Consider the following 22,408-nt stretch of genomic DNA (forward strand, 5'->3'; position numbering starts at 1 on the left):
CATTAACGGCTTTGCTCGCCCATTGAGGCGGTTTTGGTGGAAATCCAGACATCTGTCTAAAGATGCTGTTTTCATCTCTAAACCTTGCACGTTGTAACCCATGTCAGTATCCAAAGCACCTTCTTGGACCCTCAGTCTTTTTCCTCCCTTCTATCCCTCCAATCTAGGCACAAACCTTATATTGCTAGGGGTTAGGAGCTTTAATAAGTAGAAACATCCTGGAGGAATCACAAGGAGATTCCTTCAACAGATCACCGTGTTGTTTTGTAAACGCTTCTAAACATCACGTAGCCATATTGTGAGGACAGTTCCCCAAATCTCAACAGATTTATGTCTTCTGGCCTTGCCCCTTCAATCCCCGGACACTTCTCTGCATGCTGTAAGACTCCTCCTCCTCCACCTAGCTTGAATATCCACTCATAAATTCTGCGGATGTAATTGAAACAATGAAGGACACTGCTTGATTTGTCTACGGAGGCTCTGTCATCCAGCTCATGGGTTATCTCAAAGGTGCTTTTTCAAAAAGCAATTGGACTTTGTGCCTCCTTGACATTTGGCTTCTCACCCAGGAAGCTTCCTCAGTTCTGAATTGCTCGATTTGCAATATCAAAAGGCCGAGGGATGCTAAGTTGCAGGCAGGGGACCTTTTATAGACAGACACCTTCAAGTAAAGAAAATGCATATCCTGAAATTGATTTTCCTCCTACTTCAGAAACTTCCAAGGAACATTGGCTGCCTTTTATGAGCACCAGAAATCTCTTCCATCAGCGTCGCGAGAGCCAAGCATTGGGGAGCCTTTGCCAGAGGGATCAGATGTGGTTCATCCCCTCTGCCTCCCTCTTGTGATCTGCTTCTGGGGTTTGTTAATGGGGCACTGTTAGCCTTGACCCTCGCTGCACCCACATGGCCATGGATGTGACTCATCCTCCACATGTGTTCTGGGCATGCTGCCACTCCTGTGTCCATTCAAGACACCCTTCGCTTATTTATTTTCAGCAATGTATGGCCCATAATAATGAGCTGTCCTGCTGCCAACTCCGCTAGAACTTCCCTGTGATGGCTTCGCTCTGGATGCTCTCACTGGGCTACCAAGAGGCTGTGGAACATGGAAGCCCACCACCGATAACTGCTTTCTGCAGTCTCTGGTTTGACCAAAATGTGCAGTCATTCTTCACAAGATTCAGAAGTGGGTATAAGCCGAGATGGCAAAATGTTGGTGGGGATGCACTGGCAAAAGGGCCCATTTCAGACTGCCCTTTTTGTCTTGCTGCAACCTAAAAGGTAAAGGTAAAGGTTCCCCCGCACATGCGTGCTAGTCGTTTCTGACTCTAGGGGCCGGTGCTCATCTCCGTTTCAAAGCCGAAGAGCCAGCGCTTGTCCGAGGACGTCTCCGTGGTCACGTGGCCGGCATGACTAGACGCCAAAGGCGCACGGAACGCTGTTACCTTCCCACCGGAGTGGTCCCTATTTTTCTACTTGCATTTTTACGTGCTTTCAAACTGCTAGGTTGGCAGAAGCTGGGACAAGTAACAGGCTCTCACTCTACTACGCGGCACTCGGGATTCAACCCGCCAAACTGCCGACCTTCTGATCGACAAGCTCAGCGTCCTAACCCACTGAGCCACCGCGTCCCTTGCTGCAACCTACACCCATGTTAAAAATCATGTTGGGGCTCTAACTTTATTTTGCTGCCTTGAATGAATAGTATCCACCCTTCTTCCAATCATTTGAAGTATGAACTGCCCTTCAGTTACTGCCCCCGCCCCAGGTTTTTACCGCAGGTCTGCAATTGATTTGCTTCAAAAGCCTTTTGAAACCAGCCCCGGAGAGGAGGCGAGAGTGTGTGCCTGTGAATATCCTGTTTTCCATTGTGTGATCCGCTTTCCAGTGGTCTGCGGACTTCCCAGCTTCTCACGCTTTCATTAAATCTCAAGAAAAGACATTGGGAGTGAGACGCCTCCCATGGGGGCCTTTTTGAGCTATAGCGATACTAGCATCATTAAGGGGGGTGCCCTGTTTGTAAGAGGCTTTTGGGGAACATCTTTTACAGGGGAAATTTGGAAAAGTTCACCCCGTTTCTCTGCCTACATATTTGATGGAGAATTTTGGAAGGCTGGCTGGGTCCAAGTTCATTAAAATGACTTTGCTTGGCAAAGCAATTCAGATTCATCGCGAGAACGGAGCTTTTAATCCTTTCACACAACCCTCTAACCCTCCCAAGAAGAGTTTTCTTCATTTGGCAGTGTTTCAGTTGTTGATTGTATTACATTTATTATGAGCAGCCATTCCAGAAAACAGCAATTTTCAGTATCCAAATATATAATTGTACAACACTTGAGCACCAAAATCCACAATTTCTATATTACAGATAGTTTTCAAGTTATAATAGTTCAGTGACCATTCAAAGTTATGACGACCCTGAAAAAAGTGATTTATGATGATACAACAGCCCTGGAAAAAGTGATTTATGACCGTTGCACCATCCCCAAGGTCATGTGATCAAAATTCAGACACTTGGTAAGTGACTCGTGACGGTTGCGGCGTCCCCCAGGGTCACGTGATCCCCTTTTGCAACCTCCTGACAAGCAAAGTCAATGGGGAAGTCAGATTCACTTAACAACCACGTTGCTAACTTAGCAAGTGCAGCGATTCTCTTAACAAGAAAGGTCATAAAGTGGGGCAAAACTCAATAACTGTCACGCTTAGCAACAGAAATTTTGGGGCTCAATTGTGGCCATAGATTGAGGACTACCTGTATTAGATTTTTATCCTGCCTTTCTTACTTTGTAAGTAGCTCAAGGCTGATAAAGTTGGTAAAGTTTCTTACTGAACATCTCCCGGTTCGTGCTCAGAACTAGCTAAGAATCTATTGGAAGCAAAAGCCATGTTCAGTTCCTCCACAGTCTGCCTTCTCCGAGGGTGGCATTTCTCCTTCGCCCCCTCCGCCCACCCCACTTCAGAGATCTGAGTGAGAAATAAGAGCCTCATAGTCTGTGTAACCATGGACACCAGTCTAGCTGGGCACAGCCGTCTCCCAACAGATTAATGGCCTCATTGTCAGCCAGCATTGTTCTGCTCAGGATTTACAGAGGCCCCAGTTGACCCCATCACCCAAAATAGCCATTCTGGACTCAACGCTTCCTAACGGGGATGCACCCTATTCAAGTCTCTGCAGGGCCCAGTTGCCTCTGCCTGGAGCCTTTAGCTGAAAGGAATAAAAGGACCAGTAAGATCCTTCACGATAAAGGCTGATTATCACGTTGTAGGTTGAAAACAAGGAGCGATCCGACAGGCATTTTGTTTCAGCGTTTCAGACCAGACAAGGAGGGAAAGGAGAATCAGGTGGTCGGTGGAAGTTCAGATGATCTCCTGGATGGAGGGAAAGGATTGTAGATGGAAAACCCAGTTGAGTTTAGAATCAGAAAGATACAGTTCTGAAGACTGGTCCTTTATTCTATGGTGGCAAGTTTTGAAAATGTAAAAGCTGGATGCACACAAATGCACGTGATCTCCAGCTCCACTGATTTCCAGTTCTTGAGAATCCCAAATGTCCCACCCATCCTTTCCTTTATGCAGATTCTCAGGCACCCAGGTCATGGTTGTGCCTTTTTCAAAAGGCAGCTGGGTTTTGTTTTTCTTTGAAGACATTTCACTTCTTATCCTGGAAGCTTCTTCAAAACCGGGGAAGCTTCTTGGATGAGAAGCGAAATGTCTTCAAGAAAAAAAAAAGTCCATTGCCTTTTGAAAAAGCACCTTTGGGACCCCCATCCTTTCTTTCAAATAAGAACATTTCCTTAAGGTGACTCTATAACCATTTGTTGCTGTTAGTTGCGAAGTCGTGTCCGACCCATCGCGAACCTATGGACGACGTTCCTCCAGGCCTTCCTGTCCTCTACCATCTTCTGGAGTCCATATAAGCTCACGCCTACTGCTTCAATGACTCCATCCAGCCACCTCATTCTCTGTCGTCCCCTTGTTCTCTTGCCCTCAATCTTTCCCAGCATTAGGCTCTTCTCCAGTGAGTCCTTCCTTCTCATTAGGTGGCCAAAGTATTTGAGTTTTAGCTTCAGGATCTGGCCTTCTAAAGAGCAGTCAGGGTTGATCTCCTCTAGGACTGACCGGTTTGATCGCCTTGCAGTCCAAGGGACTCGCAGGAGTCTTCTCCAGCACCATAGTTCAAAGGCCTCAATTCTTTGATGCTCAGCCTTTCTTATGGCCCAACTTTGACTGCCATACATTGCAACTGGGAAGACCATAGCCTTGACTAAACGTACTTTTGTTGGCAGGGTGATGTCTCTGCTTTTTAGTGTGTTGTCTATAACCATAGAAATTAATATAACTGATATTACCCAGGTGATGTGTTCAAGCCACTTCACGTTTTAATTCCAGCAACTGCACACTGTCCTCCTCCTCAATTTTGAATGCTGACGGTTTGACATGGCTTGAGGGAGGATCTTGACGGTTTCCACTGAATCTATCATTTTAAGCCGATTGACAGCTTCACCGGTTGGGCCTCTTCTCATTTCCATAGCTGTTGTTTTACTGATGAAAACGGAACCTAACATTCTCTTCCCTCCACCTAACATCCTCCAGAGGCTTCAAGGGACCGCACCGCCCTAAGACTGAGCGTTCCTAACTCAAGACTGCCATGCTGGGGACGGCAGAAGGAGAACATTCTGCTAGTTTCCCACTTCATCAGTACATCAGCGGGCAAACTTAAAAAAAACAACAAAACAAAACTGGATGCATTTGAGAGCCAAAGGTTTTTTTCCTGTGGCAACAGCTAAATCATAAAGCACTTGGCAGGGGGAAGTTAAAAACCGACCCTTCTTTTCTTAGGGAGGATGGTCTCCTCTCTCTCTCTCTCCCGGTTTTGGTTTTTTGTTTTAATCTGGCAGAAAAGGTCAGCACGCTGCGTTAGTCTCCCCATCAGGCGCTGCTTCCTAATTCCGTCACGTTTTTTTGTTTCTTCCAGTGTCCAGGAAGACAGGACAGGTACCTATGAGAATGCACAAAGAGCCACAAGCGAAGGAAAAAACCCTGCCCTCCCTCCCTATGGCCAACTGCATGAGATGCAACGGTGTTGGGAGGGGGTCTTGGGGACCCAACCCTCAGCCCCTCACTGCTGCAGGCAACTCCACCCTCCCTCCTGCTCCCCGCTGCGCTGCCCCTCCCTGACGGGCGGGAGAGACAAAGTCCTCAGTCCGATGGAGGCCTTTGGGAAGCCGAGTCTTCTGTCAGGTAGGTGGGAAGCAGCAGGGTCTAGCTAGCTAGCAGGTTGCCAGATGAGGTAGGGAGGGGTGTCTGTGGCTGGGGATGCCATCTGTCTTGTCATCCCAAAAAAGGGCTCTTGAGTGAGTTTCCAAATTCGCTGTCGGGAGAAAGAGAAGCCTTGTGGGTTTGGAAAGAGGAAGAAGGAGTGCTGCTTCTCTGAAGAGATGCAAGAGGTGAGAGGGGATGTGGACGTGAGTGTCTCGTGCGTAATCACAGGTCCTGAAGTGCACTGTGAGAAAGAAAAGAAAGAAGAAGAAAAGAAGGGAAGGGAAGAAGGGAAGGGTTAGGGAAGGAAGGAAGGAAGGAAGGAAGGAAGGAAGGAAGGAAGGAAGGAAGGAAGGAAGGAAGGAAGGAAGGAAGGAAGGAAGGGCGGCTGTGAATTGAGGGAGGGGGAAATTAGATGGTCAGCAGCCAGAGGAAAGTGGAGAGTAAAGCAAAAATCTTTTCAAGTTGCTTGTTAAATCGGACAAAGCAGATTAGAGGAGTTGCACCTCCACCAGCCCTGGCAGAGCAGGGTGGGACGTGGCTCCTCTGGGAAGGATAAGTTCTTCAAAGGCCGCCTCCCTGCCCTAAAGAGAATTGCCGCTGGTCTCAGCTCCTCTCCCTTCCCCTCCCGCCCCAGCCCAGTCTGCTTCCAAGGAAAAGTAGAACTGGAGCAAGGCTGCTCTCCGGGAATCCTTCAGGACTTGCTCTTTGGGGGACATTCGGACAGGTAAGTAGGAGCCCCCACCCCCTTCTTCAAAGATGGGAGAACATCCCCTTCCCACTTCATTGCCAGCCTTCCTAAAAAAAACAGGAGAGGCACTTCGGAAACCAGAGAGAAGGGAACAAGGGGAAAGGGAATCTTGTTGAAGTGTAACCAGAGAAGAGCAACAAAGATGATTGGGGGACTGGAGGCTAAAACATACAGGGAACGGTTGCTGGAATTGGGTATGTGTAGTTTAACGAAGAGAAGGGTGAGGGTTGACATGGGAGCAGTCTTCCAGTATCTCAGGGGCTGCCACAAAGAAGAGGGAGCCTGAAAGCAGGACAAGAAGCAACGGATGGAAACTAGTCAAGGAGAGAAGCAACCTAGAACTAAGGAGAAACTTCCTGACAGAACAATTAACCAGTGGAACAACCTGCCTCCAGAAGTGGTGAATGCTCCAACACTGGAAGTTTTTAAGAAGAGACTGGACAGCCATTTGTCTGAAATGGTATAGGGTTTCCTGCCTGAGCAGGGGGTTGGACTAGATGACCTCCAAGGTCCCTTCCAACTTATTATTATTATTATTATTATTATTATTATTATTATTATTATTATTATTATTATTATTATTATTATTATTATTATTAGTAAGCAGAACAATCATTATTTTTTATATAAAAAGCTATTTTCTACATTTTAAAAAAACCCCAAATAGATCATTTCTGCCTGCTTAGTGGGTTAAATCAAGAAGAGGCATGCTGTCTCTCTCTCTCTCTCTCTCTCTCTCTCTCTCTCTCTCTCTTGGTAGTTTTAAGCCTTAAAGTGACTGCAAAATTTATGAACTCGGGAAAAATCAGAATGATGGTGACAGGGTTTAAAGACTGATATCGGCTTGAGAGATGCGGACGGGTTCCGTGTTCCGAAAGGGATCCGGACCGACACCCCCAAGCATCTTTAAGACAGCAGCCTCTCTAGCAAACAGTAAGACAAGAGCACAGACGGGCTGTTTGGGCACAGCTGATGAATGAGGTATTCCATTACTGAAGTGACAGTTTTGATGCAAGTCTCCTTCTTGTCCTTGCAGAAAATTTAGGAGGTGGACCCTGCATATTTTACAAAGAATTGGCTCTCAGAGAGGGAAGGAATGGCACTGAATTTAAATCTGTGCTGACTCTGATGCCTACAACAGAATTATAGAATTCCTGTCTTCGTAAACTTCATTCTGGGTTCCTCTCCTCTCCCCTTTCCCCTTTCCTTTCCTTTCCTTCTTTTCTTTTCATTTCTTTTTTTCCTTTTTCCTTTTTTCTTTCCTTTTCCCTTCCCTTCCCTTTCCTCCTGGCCTTTCCCTTCCCTCCACAGAGACAGGGTACATAGCCCTTCCTCTTCCCCCACTTCCCCTCCACAACAAAATCCCTACAAAACAGAGATACCCACGGTGGGGAGGGACAGATCACAAAATAATCAAGACGCCACCTGCAGGATTCAACCCCACCTTTTTCTACAAGCCCCTGAAAGGGATGGGCTTCTAATGCACCACCACCATCACCACCCTCCATAGACATTCTTGTTGTAAGTTAGCCATCTACCGAAAGTCAGACAAAAGAGATGGCTCTCTATGTCTCACCCCACAGAATTCTCTCAGCTATTGTGACTTCACTTTCTGGGTTGATTTTCCTTCTGGGTGACTGAGCCAAGCCAAGCCCTGGGCTGTAAACACTCTTTTCAGGTTTTGTTTTTTTCCATATTGCTTATGGAGTAGCACATATACTCATTTTCAAGCTAAAAGAATCTATAAAAGAAATACAAGCGCAGTTGAACTCAAGAGAAGCATCCATAGCACATCGGTGCCCACGGCTTCACTTTGCCTGCTTCTGCGTAGGAGAATAACTCCGAGTGGAACATACAAGCGTGTGCTAGTCACAGAGAAGGCACAAGCTGAGTGCCGTCGTCTTGAAATCATGTGGCACTCAAGCTCCATCGTACGTGCTAAAAGCAATGGGTTCACTAGAGCAAGGCTCTCCAACCTTGGCAACTTTAAGCCTTGTGGACTGGCTGAGGAATTCTGGGAGTTGAAGTGCGCAAGTCTTAAAGTTGCCAAGGTTGGGGGCCTCTGCACTAGAGCACTCTTAGGTGCATCTGTGTTTTCCCTTGTAAAACAGCAGTTACATTTATTTATTTATTTAGTTAGTTAGTTAGTTTTATATGATTGCTCAACTCACTTGGTGACTGCAGGCAGCTTACAGAAGTGAAACCTCAAAGACAAAACCTCCATCTCCCTGGTGACAACTATCAAACCAACCACTTGACGAGCTCCATATCACTCTGGGGTCCCCAAGGCCCTTTTAGCAAAACCATGTCTTTGTGGCCTTTCGAAAGAGTATCAAGGTGGACTCCATCTTTTCTCTGTGGGGTCTGCAGAATGGAGTCAACAAAGTCAAAATGGTGGAGAGTGACTGGCCCAAAGTCACCCAGCCAGTTTTCATGCCTAAGATGGGACTAGACTAGAACTCACAGTCTTTTGAGGATTGGCCCAAAGTCACCCAGCCAGCTTTCATGCCTAAGATGGGACTAGAACTCACAGTCTCCTGGTTTCTAGGCCAGCACCTTAACCACTAAACCACTGGCCTGCTATCTCCACTGCAATGAATTCCTTAGATAAAGTAGAATAAGTAAAAGTTAGTAGGGGTGAGTTTCAAAGCATCTTGCTAGGAAGAAGATTTACTCAAACCTCATATACTTGTCAAATAATTCGTTAGGAAGGTTGTCACTTATTTTTGCCATTTTCTCAGTGGCTAGTGATAAGATAGAAGTTTTGGGTCAAATACAAAAAAAAAAAACCAAAAGCCAGTTCATGGAACAAAAGAGCAACCTTCCTTGATTTCCTTCTGGAACTGTAGTTGATATACATTTGGTTTTTCCCCCCAGATAAAATAAACCAGCTTAGCTGGGTTGCAGAACAAAAAGGAATCCTTTTTTCCCCTCCAGAATTGGAAGAGGTGGTGAACTCACCAAAACAGTGAGCAACACCTGGATGGAGGCTGGAAAAGTGTGTTTTCCTAAGAAAGATCACAGACAGCCTCAGCAACAGCACCTAGAGGAAAAGCAAAGGACGAAGCCACCCACCATCTCTCTACACTGCCTTCTCTTCTGTCTGCTTCTTCCGTCTTTGTCATCCTGCCTCAGCCCTGTCCCCAGGCCCACTGATGCGAGTGGAGAAGTCATTGTAAGTCAAACCTGAAGGTGGTAAAACTCGGGGACTGAAAACTGGGGAGTAGTAACATCTAAGACAGGGTTCCCCAACCTTCACAACTTTAAGACATGTGAACTTCAAGTCCCAGTTTTCCCCAGACAGCTATGGGAGTTGAAGCCCACACCTCTTAAAGTTGCCAAGGTTGAGAAAACCTAAGGCCATGGGAATCCCAAAGGTGCTTTTTCACAAGGCAACTGGACTTGCTTGTTTTTCTTTTGAAGATGTTTCGCTTCCCTTCCAAGCTTCTTCAGCTCTGAAGAAGCTGAAGAAGCTTCTTGGATGAGAAGTGAAACGTCTTCAAAGAAAAACAAGCAAGTCCAGTTGCCTCGTGAAAAAACACCTTTGGCACAACCATGACCTGGATGACTGGGAATCTCCATAGACACTAAGAAGATGGGTGCGTCTACAAAATGGCGAAAGCCAAGCCAGTTCTGTGCTGCATATCTTCTCTGGGTGATTGAGGACATTGATTCGACTAGTGCAGGGGTGTCAAACTCAATTTCATTGAGGGCCGCATCAGCATTGCGGTTGCCCTCGGGGCTGGGTGGGTGTGGCCTGAGTGGGCGTGCCCTACTGGGTGGGCATGGCTAAAGTGTGTATGGCCTACTGGGTGGGCGTGGCCAGCTCTACATTGTTCGCATCAAGGGTGCCTATGGGGGCCTGGGCAGGAGTGGGACAGATCTGAGGGTCTCTGGCAGGAGGAGGGTCTCTGGGCCAGGGCCAAGGCAGTGGGGGCCGTTCCCTCACTGTTTCCAGGATGGCTTTGCGGGCCGCATGACACCACTTCACGGGCCGGATCTGGCCCCCGGGCCTTGTGTTTGACATGTCTGGACTAGTGTTTCTCAACTTCAGCAACTTTAAATGTGGACTTCAACTCCCCAAAACTCCCTAACCGACAGTCTGTCTGGGGAACTCTGGAAGTTGAAGTCCACCTCTCTTAAAGTTGCTGAGATTGAACACCCTTGAGTTGGGGCTTTCGTGAAAGGTAGTGCGATTTTTTTCTTCCCTGAGAGCACCTTAAAAACAAATTAAAAGCCCAATTGTTGGATGAATTAAAAACCCACCATTTCATAAATTAAATCTAAACTCTTTAAGAAATGAAAAACCAGCAATTTGGTAGAGAAAAGCATTCCAAAAACCTGGCTGCATCTTTCAGGGCTTGGGTAAAATGCAGAATCCACAATTTTGTTTATTTTAAATCGTCTTTTATTCTAATTCCATTTTAAATTGTATTTTATCAAATTCCATTTTAAATTGCTTTTATCAAATTTTAGTAACAATTTGTGCTGGATATGGCCCAAGGGCTAATCAGTAAAGTTGTTGTTCACAATTTTGTAGCTAGGTATTTGAGAATTGGCCCTGTGGTTTTTCTTCTGCATAGGCAAAGAAGCAGTGTGAGCAAATTAGACAGGCCTGGTTTAAGAAATTTAGAATTCCCAGGAGGAAAGGTAGGATTACAGTATCTCATGTTATCTGCTGATCATCTTTGTTTAGGAGTGGTTAATACATTATGGATACCTTCCACCTGCTGATCCTGCTACAGGCCAACGACAGACGTGGGAAGATATGACAACAGCCCTTCGTACGATGCAGCGTTTTGCTGGCATTGCAGAAACTGGGATTCTAGGTATAACAAACCTGAGAGATATTAGTATCTTGCTTGTTCTCCTTGGGGACCCATGGTTTTGCAGTGGATATCTCTCTCAACCCAAAAATGTCCAATTTCCAAGAAATTGAGGCAAGGCAAGTTGAAACACAAAGGGCAAGGACCGAAAGTTTAAATTTGGCCATGCATAGAAATGTTCTTTGAACACCATAGAAAAGCAAAATGAACTCTGCAAAATAAAGAGGTGGGAAATTGATGTGTCCTAGGAAAATGCTCCACTTCCTTGCAGAATTGAAGTCGAACTTAGTTGAGTTTTTCACTGTGAAACATTTCTGGGTGTTTTCTTTCCCTCCCCTTGAATTCTGGCAGATGATGCCACACTGAGTCTGATCCGGATGCCTCGCTGTGCCTTGCCTGATATTATCCCCCACATCCCCCCAAAGCTTTCTTTGAAGGCAAGTGCAAGGAAGAAGAGATGGCAGAGGAGAAAAAGTCAGAAGAGACGCAGCGTGGATTCAGTTTGGAATAAAAGAAACATCTCCTGGAAGTAGGTATCCACATGTAGGCTTAATGCAATGTTTCTCAACCGTGGAAACTTTAAGAGGGGTAGACTTCCAACCCCCAGCCACGCATCTTAAAATTGCTCAGGCTGAGAAACACTAGTTGGGTGGGAGAATAGACTGAGAAAAGAATTGTGCCCTGTACAAAGATTCAGTGGCAGGGTTCAGACAATTAGGCTAACATGGAAATGGGTAGCTGGTGGTTTATTATGGTTAGATGAATCCAGCAATGGAGTCTGCCTGCTAAGGGAACCTGGGCATCGCGTTAAGCCATTATAAAGTCTTATTTGTTTTGGGTATGGTGTGTTATGTGAAGCCAGGAATTGTGTTTCATTAAACCTAGTTTAGGATTAGTGTAAATCCATCTTATTTTTCCCGTAGGGTGAAGAGCTATCCCCAAAGAGCCCGTCTCAGCCGAGAGATGATGCGAGTATTGATCTATTATGCCCTAAAGGTTTGGAGTGAAGCTATCCCATTAACTTTCCATGAGGTTGGGGGCCACACTGCTGACATCTCTGTAGAGTTCCTCCATTTGGATCACCATGACAACTATCCGTTTGATGGACCTGGTGGGATGGTGGCCCATGCTTTCTTTCCCGGAGACCCCCAGAGGGCTGGCACTGTCCATTTTGATGGGGACGAAGAATGGACTTTCCGCTCACCAGGTAATTTGACTTTCTCACATAGTGGAAGAGTTAAGAGCTGTAAACCTGTTCAGGTGTTTGCCTGACTGCATGGAAGGCTCACCTTGGATAGAGAATGGGTCCATGCATAGTGTTATGTATTGGGCTTGTGGTATTACACCACGTGCATTGCTGGAGGAGCTAACGGCTCTCCAGAAACCCAGACAGGCCGTCTTCAGTCCTGCAATTGGTCAGCCCCGGGCGGCAAGCGTGGGTTCAAACCTATTGGCTGCCACCTAGGGGCTAGGCTATATATTGTGACTGGGTGCGGGCCAAGCTTCAGTACAGTTCCAGCAAGAATAAAAGAATGAGTTTCCCTGTACTCAGTCTTGTGTCATCATTCCTGCTCACCAGAACCCACAACTTAACACATAGAATCCTGCCCTTGTCTTCTCCTGTCACCCCACTTTTATCTAAAAGTCTGAAGGTCAACTGTACTTGCCTTGCCTTGAATGTGAGTAGACCCTCTGAGTGACTTTAAGGCTGCATGTACTTTTCTCACCCCATGCTGACCTCCCTATGGGTTCAAGTGAGTGTCCAAAAGGAGCTACAATGAATCTGAGGAGGCGGTTGAACTTGTGACATGGAGGTAGGGTAACCATCAAACAAAAAAAGCACAGTAACATATACATTCCCTAATGCATTTTCTGATGTAGTTCTTTTATCACAGGGATTTTTCATTGTTTTCTCGAAACTTCCAAAGTAGGGCCCCTAATTTCTACCTCAACCAAAAAAAGATTACTTTCTTTGACCATCATCATGTCTTTATTGCCACCATTTCATCTTTTTTTTTTTTTTTGATGGTGCTCTCAGACTTCCACCATAACCCAAGAAAGAATTTGTCTTTCTAATTTCGTGTGGGGAAGGTTTGGTGGAAACCAGTGTTGAAAAACAAAAAGTGAAAATACGGGTTTTACATTTCCGTATATAAATACAACTGTTTTAGTAGTCTGGCCAATCTGACTTTTCCTCTATCCACTAAGCAGGCTGAGATGTTGCCCTGTATCCAAAGATTCATCCTCTGATGCAACCCAGTCCCATCATCTAGGATGGAGACCTAGGTTCAACTTTGAGGGCAAATCCAGTTCTCTGCTCTGGAGTATCTGATGGCTGAAGTTTGAGAACTGTTGGGGAGGAGCGTCTATGGAGATTCTCAGTCATCCAGCTCAAAGTTGTCTCAAAGCTGCTTTTTCAAAGGGCAACTGGATTTTTTTTTCTTTTTTCTTGAAGAGGTTTTGCCACTCTTCAACAAAGAAACAAAGAAAGTCTAGTTCAGGGTTAGGCAACTTTGGCTCTTTTATGACTCGTGGACTTCAACTCCCAGAATTCCTGAGCCAGCATGTCTGGCTCAGGAATTCTGGGAGGTGAAGTCCACGAGTCATAAAAGAGCCAAAGTTGCCTACCCCTGGTCTAGTTGTAGGAGAGGAGCCATTTTAAGAGGAGGCAGCCATTATCCATAGGTACTTTTCATACCTAATCTGGACTCAGCATTGTTCACAGCTCTCAAGATGCCATAAAAGATTCAACAAAGAGTGGATCCATTACTTTATAGGAAATTATTGGACAGGATGATATTTTTGCTGTCCTTTTGATCCTGTGTTGTGTTATTTGTGATGCCTTCTCTCATTTTGTAGACTCAGTCTGGACCACTCAATCAGTGATTTTCATTGTTTGACAGATGACTTTGGCACCGACCTTTTTGCTGTGGCCATTCATGAATTTGGCCACAGCCTTGGCTTAGCACATTCATCTTCCAAGCACTCTATCATGCGCCCATATTACCGGGGACCTGTAGGAGACCCATTGCAATACCAGTTGCACATGGAGGATCATACTGAAATCCAGAAGCTTTACGGTAAGTGCAACAACATGGGATCTTAATTAAACGTTGCTGGGAGGCAGTCAACCTATTCTCCAAAGCCCTTGAAGGCAGAAGAAGAAGCAATGGATGGAAACTGATCAAAGGGAGAATTAGTTTAGAAGTAAGGAGAAATTTCCTAACAGTTAGAACAATTAATCAGTGGAATGACTTGCCTCCAGAAGTTGTGGGTACTCCAACACTAGAAGTTTTTAAGAAGAGATTGGGCAACCATTTGTCTGAAATGGTGGATGGTTTCCTGCCTGAGCAGGGGGTTGGACTAGAAGACCTCCGAGGTCCCTTCCAACTCTTATTATTCTGTCTTCTGAGTTAACACCTTGCCTGAGTCCTGTGGATAGCCCAACTTTCTCAACTTTGTCCAGTAGATCCAGTGGACTTCAACTCCTATTAATACCCACCACCAACAGGCTTGACATCTAAGGGGTCTGTTAATGACCAGGTTGGGGAAAGCAGATCTACTGCAATTTTTTTAAAAAAAACTTTTTTAAAAATCTTGGTACAATAGCTAACTCTGAAGGTATTGGTTTTGCATGTCCAACCCATTCTTTAATCTGTAGGTCTGAAATAGTGAACAAGAACTGTGTGATTCCGCCCCCCCTACTTTTCATTTAAATTCATTGTTTTAATATCCTTGATCCACATAATAATTATGTAGTAATACGATAAATATCCATACTCATTATGAGGATTGTTTGTAAAGTCAGTCAATCAAGCCTCCCATATTTTCTGTTGAATCGCCTTCAGACAGTGGCTCATCACTATAAGTAAATGTGCCACTATCAGTTCTGAAATAGTTCCAGCCCAACGTTTAGTGATGGACTGTGTGTTTGTGTGTGTATGTGTGAGTGTATGTCTGTATTTGACCAAGCAGTTTGACGCAGTTCAATAGGTTTCAGTCTAATTTGTATTGGCTTTCTTTTCAACATTTGTCTGGACTGTCTATTCCCATTTTCTGAAATGTATGCCACCAAAATTCTTCTTTTCCCTTAACACATTTCCTTTTTTCCCCTCTCCTTTTCAAACCAGGGATTAAAGTTTTTCAGTCCACAGAGAAGCATGATGTAACCACCCCATTGCCAGGCCTTCTCTCCTTATCACAGGATTTCCCTGCAGTCAGGTTAGATGTTACTCTTTATACTTTATTTGCAAAGGGTAAATCAAGGTCTATTTCTGATAGCCTCTGAGTGGATCCCAGCTTTGGCACCACTGCAGCATTAAATATAAGATTCTGTAGAAAGATGTAGATTAGACTCATGCATTAGATTGTCTGACTATGATCTATTGAACAAGCAACAATTATCTGGTTTTAGACAGCATGCTAAGCCCTAAACCAGCGATACTTTAGAAACCACAGTGGTCTTCACATGTACAGTATGCGCCACTTCACTGTGTCTCCAATATTGTATCTCCAATCAAGATCACGTGAAGTGTTAATACCACTTTGCAATGCCTTGGTAAGGCCACACTTGGAATACTGCATACAATTTTGGTCACCACAATATAAAAAAGATGATGAGACTCTAGAAAGAGTACAGAGAAGAGCAACAAAGATGATTAGGGACTGGAGGCTAAACCATATATGGAACGGTTGCTGGAATTGGGTCTGTCTAGTCCAGGAGTCAGCAACCTGAAACAGTGAAAGAGCCACTCGGAACCGGTTCCCTCACAAAAGGAAAAACTGGGAGCCGCAAAAACTGTGTGCACATGCGTGTACATGCGCACATGCGCAGAACATGGTTTGACTGAAGAGTGGAGCCAAGGCGAGATATGCACCTACCCTGCATATTTGAATTGATTGAACTTTTTTAGTCCCACTTTTTTTTTTGGACTGCACATCAGAGGACTGGGAGCCGCAGGAGACGGCTGAAAGAGCCGCATGTGGCTCTGGAGCCACGGGTTGCAGACCTGTGGTCTAGTCTAATGAAGAGAAGGACGAGGGGTGACATGATAGCAGTCTTCCAATATCTCAGGGGTTGCCCCAAAGAAGAGGGAGTCAAGCTATTCTCCAAAGCACCTGAAGGCAGGACAAGAAGCAACGGATGGAAACTAATCAAAGAGAGAAGCAACCTAGATCTAAGGAGAAACTTCCTGACAGTTAGAACAATTAACCAGTGGAACAATCTGCCTCCAGAAGCGGTGAATGCTCCAACACTGGAAGTTTTTAAGAAGAGATTGGACAACCATTTGTCTGAAATAGTATAGGGCAGTGATGGCGAACCTTTTAGAGACTGAGTGTCCAAACTGCAACCCAAAACCCACTTATGTATTGTTGGGTGCTGGGTAGGCATGGCCCATTGGGTGGGCATGGCTGTGGTGGTAATGGCAGACTGGATGGGGCTAAAAAGTTCAATCAATCAATTCTAACTTTGCGAGATCTTTTTTTTCCCCGTGAGAAGTTGAAATTGATTGATTGATTGAACCTTTTTTTTTGCACACGGTGTCGAAGGCCTAAAGCAAAAAGGTTTTATAAAACCCAGTTGAAGGCCTAGGAGTGGGGCAGTGGTATGTGTGCCCACAGAGAGGGCTCTGCGTGCCACCTGTAGCACGCATGCCATAGGTTTGCCAACACGGGTATAGGGTTTACTGCCTGAACAGGGGGTTGGACTAAATGATCTCCAAGGTCCCTTCCAACTTAATTATAATTATCATTATTATTATTATTTCACAGTTCTGTGACTGTATGCACTAACATTACAATAGTTTGCCTCAAATTTGTTTTACTACTACCAATTTGCAGAGACTAAGAGGTAACAGTAAAGTTCTTATATAGAGATAAAACTTTTGCTGTTATTGTCAGTATGGTGAATAATTTTAGTCTTTGTCTAATAATGAAGTTTATATTTAAGCAAATGCCACTTCTCAAAGTCAGGGTAGCATAATATGTTAAACTATAACTGAAGAAAACAGGCTATAATCCCAATTTAGCCATGAAGCTCAGAAAGGCACTTATAAAAGCTGGACATATGACCATGTTTTGATCTTGATATTTCAGCTTAAGATATAAGTAAGGTATTCTGGCCACTGAAGGAGAATTTTGTTTTTCCATCTGTGATGGCAAACAGACAAACCAGGAAATCCAGCACTAAACATATTTTCCCACGTTGTTCAAAAATGGGGTGAAAACCTGGCCAATAGTTGCAGAACAAGCCAGGCTATTAAATCATGGTCTGATGCTGGTTGAACCTGAAGCATTTCCACTTTGAACAAAAAAAGGGAAATAATCAAATTCAGGTGAGATGACTTCTGCCCCTCAGTTTGATTTAGTGTTCCATTTATCTTGCCTTGACTTTCTTAGAGGGAAATTCAACGGATATATACTCAAAATCTACTTCATAATAGAACAATACACATTGCTGCCTGGGGGTAAAATGTACTTTTCACGCTGCTGGCAGATCCTTTTCTATCTCTAATGAAACCAGTACTGTGTTTAGGGATTCCACTGGCTGAGTTGTTTTCCCGCCCCCCCACTCCACCCCCCAATTTCCTTGTTCCAGACCAGGAAAAGGATTACCTGACCGATGTACCTCCAACATCGATGCTGTTGCTCAGATCCGTGGAGAAACGTTCTTTTTCAAAGGTTAGTTATCTTACAGACCAAGCAGCTTCTTCCTCTCAGGGTGCACAAAAGAGGCTGGAGTGTTATTATTGGATGGGGTATTGGGCAGATGGTCAAGAGATCCAGATTTAGGGTCAGCCCCTTCTTTTTTAATCGAGTAGAAATTCCAGTACTAACAGGCAGGGCAAAGCCCCTCTGTCCATACCATACATATTTTTTTTATAAACTTCAATCTTGTCTTCCCTTACTTGCCTTTTTTTAAAAGAAGCCCCGTTTTCTAATTCTCTTCATTGTCTTCTTTCAATTCTTCATTACCCTTTTGGAATGCTCATATTGATAGGCTAGGGACGTGGTGGCTCAGTGGGTTAGGACGTTGAGCTTGTCGATCAGAAGGTCAGCAGTTTGGCGGGTCGAATCCCGAGTGCCGCGTAACAGAGTGAGCGCCTGTTACGCGTCCCAGCTTCTGCCAACCTAGCAGTTCGAAAGCACGTAAAAACGCAAGTAGAAAAATAGGGACCACTACGGTGGGAAGGTAACAGCGTTCCGTGCACCTTTGGCATCTAGTCATGCCGGCCACATGACCACGGAGACGTCCTTGGACAAGCGCTGGCTCTTCGGCTTTGAAACGGAGATGAGCACCGGCCCCTAGAGTCAGAAATGACTAGCACGCATGTGCGGGGGAACCTTTACCTTTACCTTATTGATAGGCTCATATTCATCCATGTCTACATACACACACACACACACACACACACACACACACACCAAAATACCTGCCAAAAAAGAGGATCACCTTTTAGATGGAAATTAATCTCTCTTTCTTTTTTTCTATTCCTGCTCTTGTGGCAGATCAGTACTTCTGGCGCCTGTCCCAAAGCCGGCATCTCTCTTCTCCCCAACCAGCTCTGATCACTCATTTCTGGCGAGGACTTCCTTCTACTCTCCGCAAAGTAGACGCTGTTTATGAGAGACCAGCAGATCATCGCATCCTCTTTTTCAGTGGTGAGAAGATCAGAAGGGCAAAGTGAGCTGGGCAAAGGCAGAAGGATATTCTGTTCCAATAAAACGTGATGTGTTTTTAAGCCAGTGGCCATGGCAGATATACAGAATGCAGGACCAAGTACAGAAGAAGCATAATTATTTAATTACTTTAAAGCAACTGGTGTGATTTCAAAGCGCAAAATATACACTCATCCTCTATATAATCAACTGCAGGCCCAGACAGAAACCTGCGGAATAAGAAGTGTGTTAGAAATTTTGTTTATACATAGCGCCATAGGTCAAAAAAGTGTACAGTCACCATGTGCTTTACTACTTAACTATTTTTAACAGGAAACAGGAAACTCTACTTATGACAAAAAAAACATAAAGTATATACTATAGATCCAAACTTGTAAACATTGACATCTACTGCCTGAATACTACTGTAGTTGTTACACAAAATTACATTCCAACAATGAATTCCAACAAAGTGATTTGCTGTTTCATCTCATATACAGGTAGTCCTTGACTTAGCATCGGTGGCTTAGTGTCCTTTTAAAATTAGGACAAGCCCCACCCAAAAGGTAGTTATAATCAAGCTATTTGCAGTGTCCTGTAATCATGTGTCCATGATTTACAATATTTTTCCCCCAGAAACTGGCATTTTCTTTTGATTTCAGGCAAAAAATACTCTATAGCAAACAATGGACTTGCTTTATGACTGCTGCATTTGCTTAACAACTGCCATGGAAAAAGTCATAAAATTGGGCACAATCACCCGCTTAAGGACTATCATGGCTTACAACTGTAATTATGGTTGTAAGTCGAGGACAACCTGTACTCTGTCCAGCATGCTTTTTCTAAAGCCTGGTCAATCGGTATCACTGAAAAGCCCACCAACCAGGGGCTCCAATGCTGCCTCCCCTTTCAAATCCTTCTAAAAATGAAAATCTTTATGTCAGTGAGAGGTGACACCATCAGTCAATGTGGAGCAGGGGTAGGCAACCTTGGCTCTTTTATGACTCGTGGACTTCAACTCTCAGAATTCCTGAGCCGGCATGGCTCAGCTTGGAAATTTCTCCCTTTTCCCTCAGCATGGCTGGCTCAGGAATTCTGGGAGTTGAAGTCCACAAGTCATAAAAGAGCCAAGGTTGCCTACCCCTGGACTAGGGGCACCAAATACCTTTGAACTGGCACTGCCCATTAGCAAATTTCTAGGACCATATTCCAATTCATCATCTCAGTTTCAACTATATGCTGCTCGAAGCCAAAAGATTTAACCGTTCCCTCAACCCCTCCAGATGCTGCCTATCTGTCCCATCTCTTTTGAAACAAATGAGCATATTATCCTACTTCAATTGTCCTCAAATTGTCTGTTCTCCCAAAATAGGACTTCAGCCCACAGGGTAAGGCAGAGTCTTCTGAGAAGTGAAGGCCGTACTACCAGAAAGCCTCTAGCTTGGGAAAAATTCTAGAGGTGAAGATGCTAGGCTGATGATTTGCTTTGTAACCTGCATGTTATCTCCCTCTCATTTCTGTTAATTAAAATAAATCAGGTGAGGCCAGGAGCCTGGTAGCATTAAGGGAGATGATTTCAAGTTTCTATTCCATGGGGCAGGTGATCCTGAATGAATGGTTTCAATAATAAGCTATTACTGTTGCTCATGCCATTCTCTTTCTCTCTCCATTCTTTACTCAAGGGCCTCTCTACTGGGTATTTAAAGACAACGGTGTGGAGGAGGGCTACCCTCGCCCAGTCACAGACTTTGGTCTGCCCCAAGGGGGCATCCGTGGTGCTTTCTCCTGGCCTTCAGACCAGAAAACCTATTTCTTCAAGGGAGACCTTTACTGGTGCTACGATGAGATGACACAGCACATAGAGGACACTTCCCCTCTCGTCCCACAATCCTGGGAGCAGTTCTCCTCCTCTGTTGACTCTATCTTGAGTGAAAGTGATGGTGAGTTGGCTGTTGTCATAGGTTGACTCAGATGATTCCCTGCATTCCTGTTGATCTGGGTGCTTGGGAATCGTGAGATGCCATGGGGTCTCCAGTCTATCCTACCCTTTCAAGGTGCAGAACAATCAGGTCCTTTCAGCTTTCAAATGTCTATGTCCATGGTGGTGAACCTATGGCACGTGTGCCACAGGTGGCATGCAGAGCCCTCTCTGTGGGCACGTGCGCCGTCACCCCAGTCCTAGGCCTTCAGCTGCGTTTTATAAAACCTTTTCGCTTTAGGCTTCTGCCGCCGTGTGCAAAAAAAAAAAGTTCAATGAATAAATCAATTTCAACTTCTCGTGGGAAAAAAAAGATCTCGCAAAGTTGGAATTGATTGATTGAACTTTTTAGTCCCACCCAGTCTGCCGTTACCACCACAGCCATGCCCACTCAATGGGCCACACCCACCCAATTGATCACACCCACCCAACGGGCCACGCCCACCCAGCACCCGACGATACATAAGTGGGTTTTGGGTTGTAGTTTGGGCACTCGGTCTCTAAAAGGTTCACCATCACTGATCTATGTAGATTCTCAATCATCCAGGTCATGATTGTCCCAAAGGTGCTTTTTCCAAAAGGCAGATGGACTTTCTTGGGGTTTTTTTCCCTTTGAAAATGTTTCGCTTCTCATCCAAGAAGCCTCTTGGATGAGAAGCAAAATGTTTTCAAAGGGGGGGGGACAAGAAAATCCAGTTGCCTTTTGGAAAAAGCACCTCTGGGTCAAGCAGATCCTTTGCACAAAGGGTGCTGTGAGAAAGGAAGAATTCATACCGTGTGAAGGGTCTGATGTGCATGTATGGGTCACCTGATCAAAATTCAGACACTAGGCAACTGACTCACATTTATGACAGTTGCAGTGTCCCGGGGTCATGTGATCTTTTGCGACAAGCAAAGTCAATGAGGAAGCCAGATTCACTTAAGAACTGTGTCACCAATTTAACAACTGCAGTGATTCCCCTAACGACTGTAGCAAGAAAGGTTGTAAAATGGGGCGGGATTTACTTAACAGCTGTCTCACCTAGCAGCAAATGTTAGGCTCAATTGTGGCTGTAGGTTGCTTCTGCTTCCTCTTCCAAACCATTCTGTACTGTATATTATTCCAGGGACTTTTCTCAGTCTTCTGCAACTCTGCGTCAATCTATTGCTGCTGTCACTTCTCTGTCCTGCTGCAGGAACACTGTATGTTTTTAAGGGCCAACAGTACTGGAAGTTTGACCGGGACACCCTTCAACTCCAAGCTGGATACCCTCGTTCCGTTGCCACCGATTGGTTGGATTGCACCGCTGAACCTCAAAGGGTAACGCCTACTAGCCCTTCATTGGGAGTTAGACTTCCACCCAACTTCCGAGGACCTCAACTGGAAGTTGAGGGACGTGTGTGTTTTTGTGCTGCTTTTCCTGCCATTTCTTCCCCCTTGCTCAATATTTTGCCCTTGGCTGTCTTGATCCTGCAAGGACCTGCCTAGGGTGGATGAGGAATATTGACCTTGGGTTGCCCTGTGTATTTCTCCATGACCTTGATTTGAGGCAGTATCTCGGAGGATCACATTGCACATCTGTGGCTGGACAAAAAGAGCCCTCCTGATGAAGCTGGAAGTGACAAGCCCTTGAGATGCAGGCTGAGGTTGCCCATCCTTCAAGGTGTGGCGGCCTCACTTTGCTAGAACGGAAGAGCAGCAAAAAGGCCCAGACATGGCACCATCGGAACTTGTGCTTCAGATAGCAACCTTTCTGTAAAATAACAAAGGAGCTGGAAGATGGACACTAAGGGAATCAGAACGTCCAATCACAAGACAAAAAAAAAGCTTTAATAGACTCTAGGAAGTGGAAAATAAGGAGCTCTTTTGTTAAAGAAGGAACCAAAGATAACTCCTCCCAACCTGGTCAATTCTTTTTATGTTGTAAAAGTTCTCCCTAGGCCTAGGCCAGGGGT

The 22,408-nt window shown here is 45.0% G+C and overlaps 1 protein-coding gene across 1 annotated transcript; it reads left to right on the plus strand.

The window, feature by feature from the left end:
• Positions 1 to 4,526: 4,526 nt before the first annotated feature.
• LOC308671597 (matrix metalloproteinase-17-like) lies at positions 4,527 to 22,384 on the plus strand. Its single transcript, XM_081333908.1, is given in 12 exon segments — positions 4,527 to 5,147; positions 5,149 to 5,241; positions 8,948 to 9,185; positions 10,707 to 10,839; positions 11,188 to 11,365; positions 11,760 to 12,043; positions 13,740 to 13,916; positions 14,967 to 15,057; positions 17,435 to 17,517; positions 18,346 to 18,498; positions 20,178 to 20,435; positions 21,649 to 22,384. Coding segments are annotated over 12 exon segments (2,127 nt in total). The 5' UTR covers positions 4,527 to 5,001; the 3' UTR covers positions 21,942 to 22,384.
• Positions 22,385 to 22,408: the final 24 nt, after the last annotated feature.

This window comes from Vipera berus, assembly GCF_964194415.1.
Source record: "Vipera berus genome assembly, chromosome: 8".
Classification (NCBI taxonomy): Eukaryota; Metazoa; Chordata; class Lepidosauria; order Squamata; family Viperidae; genus Vipera; species Vipera berus.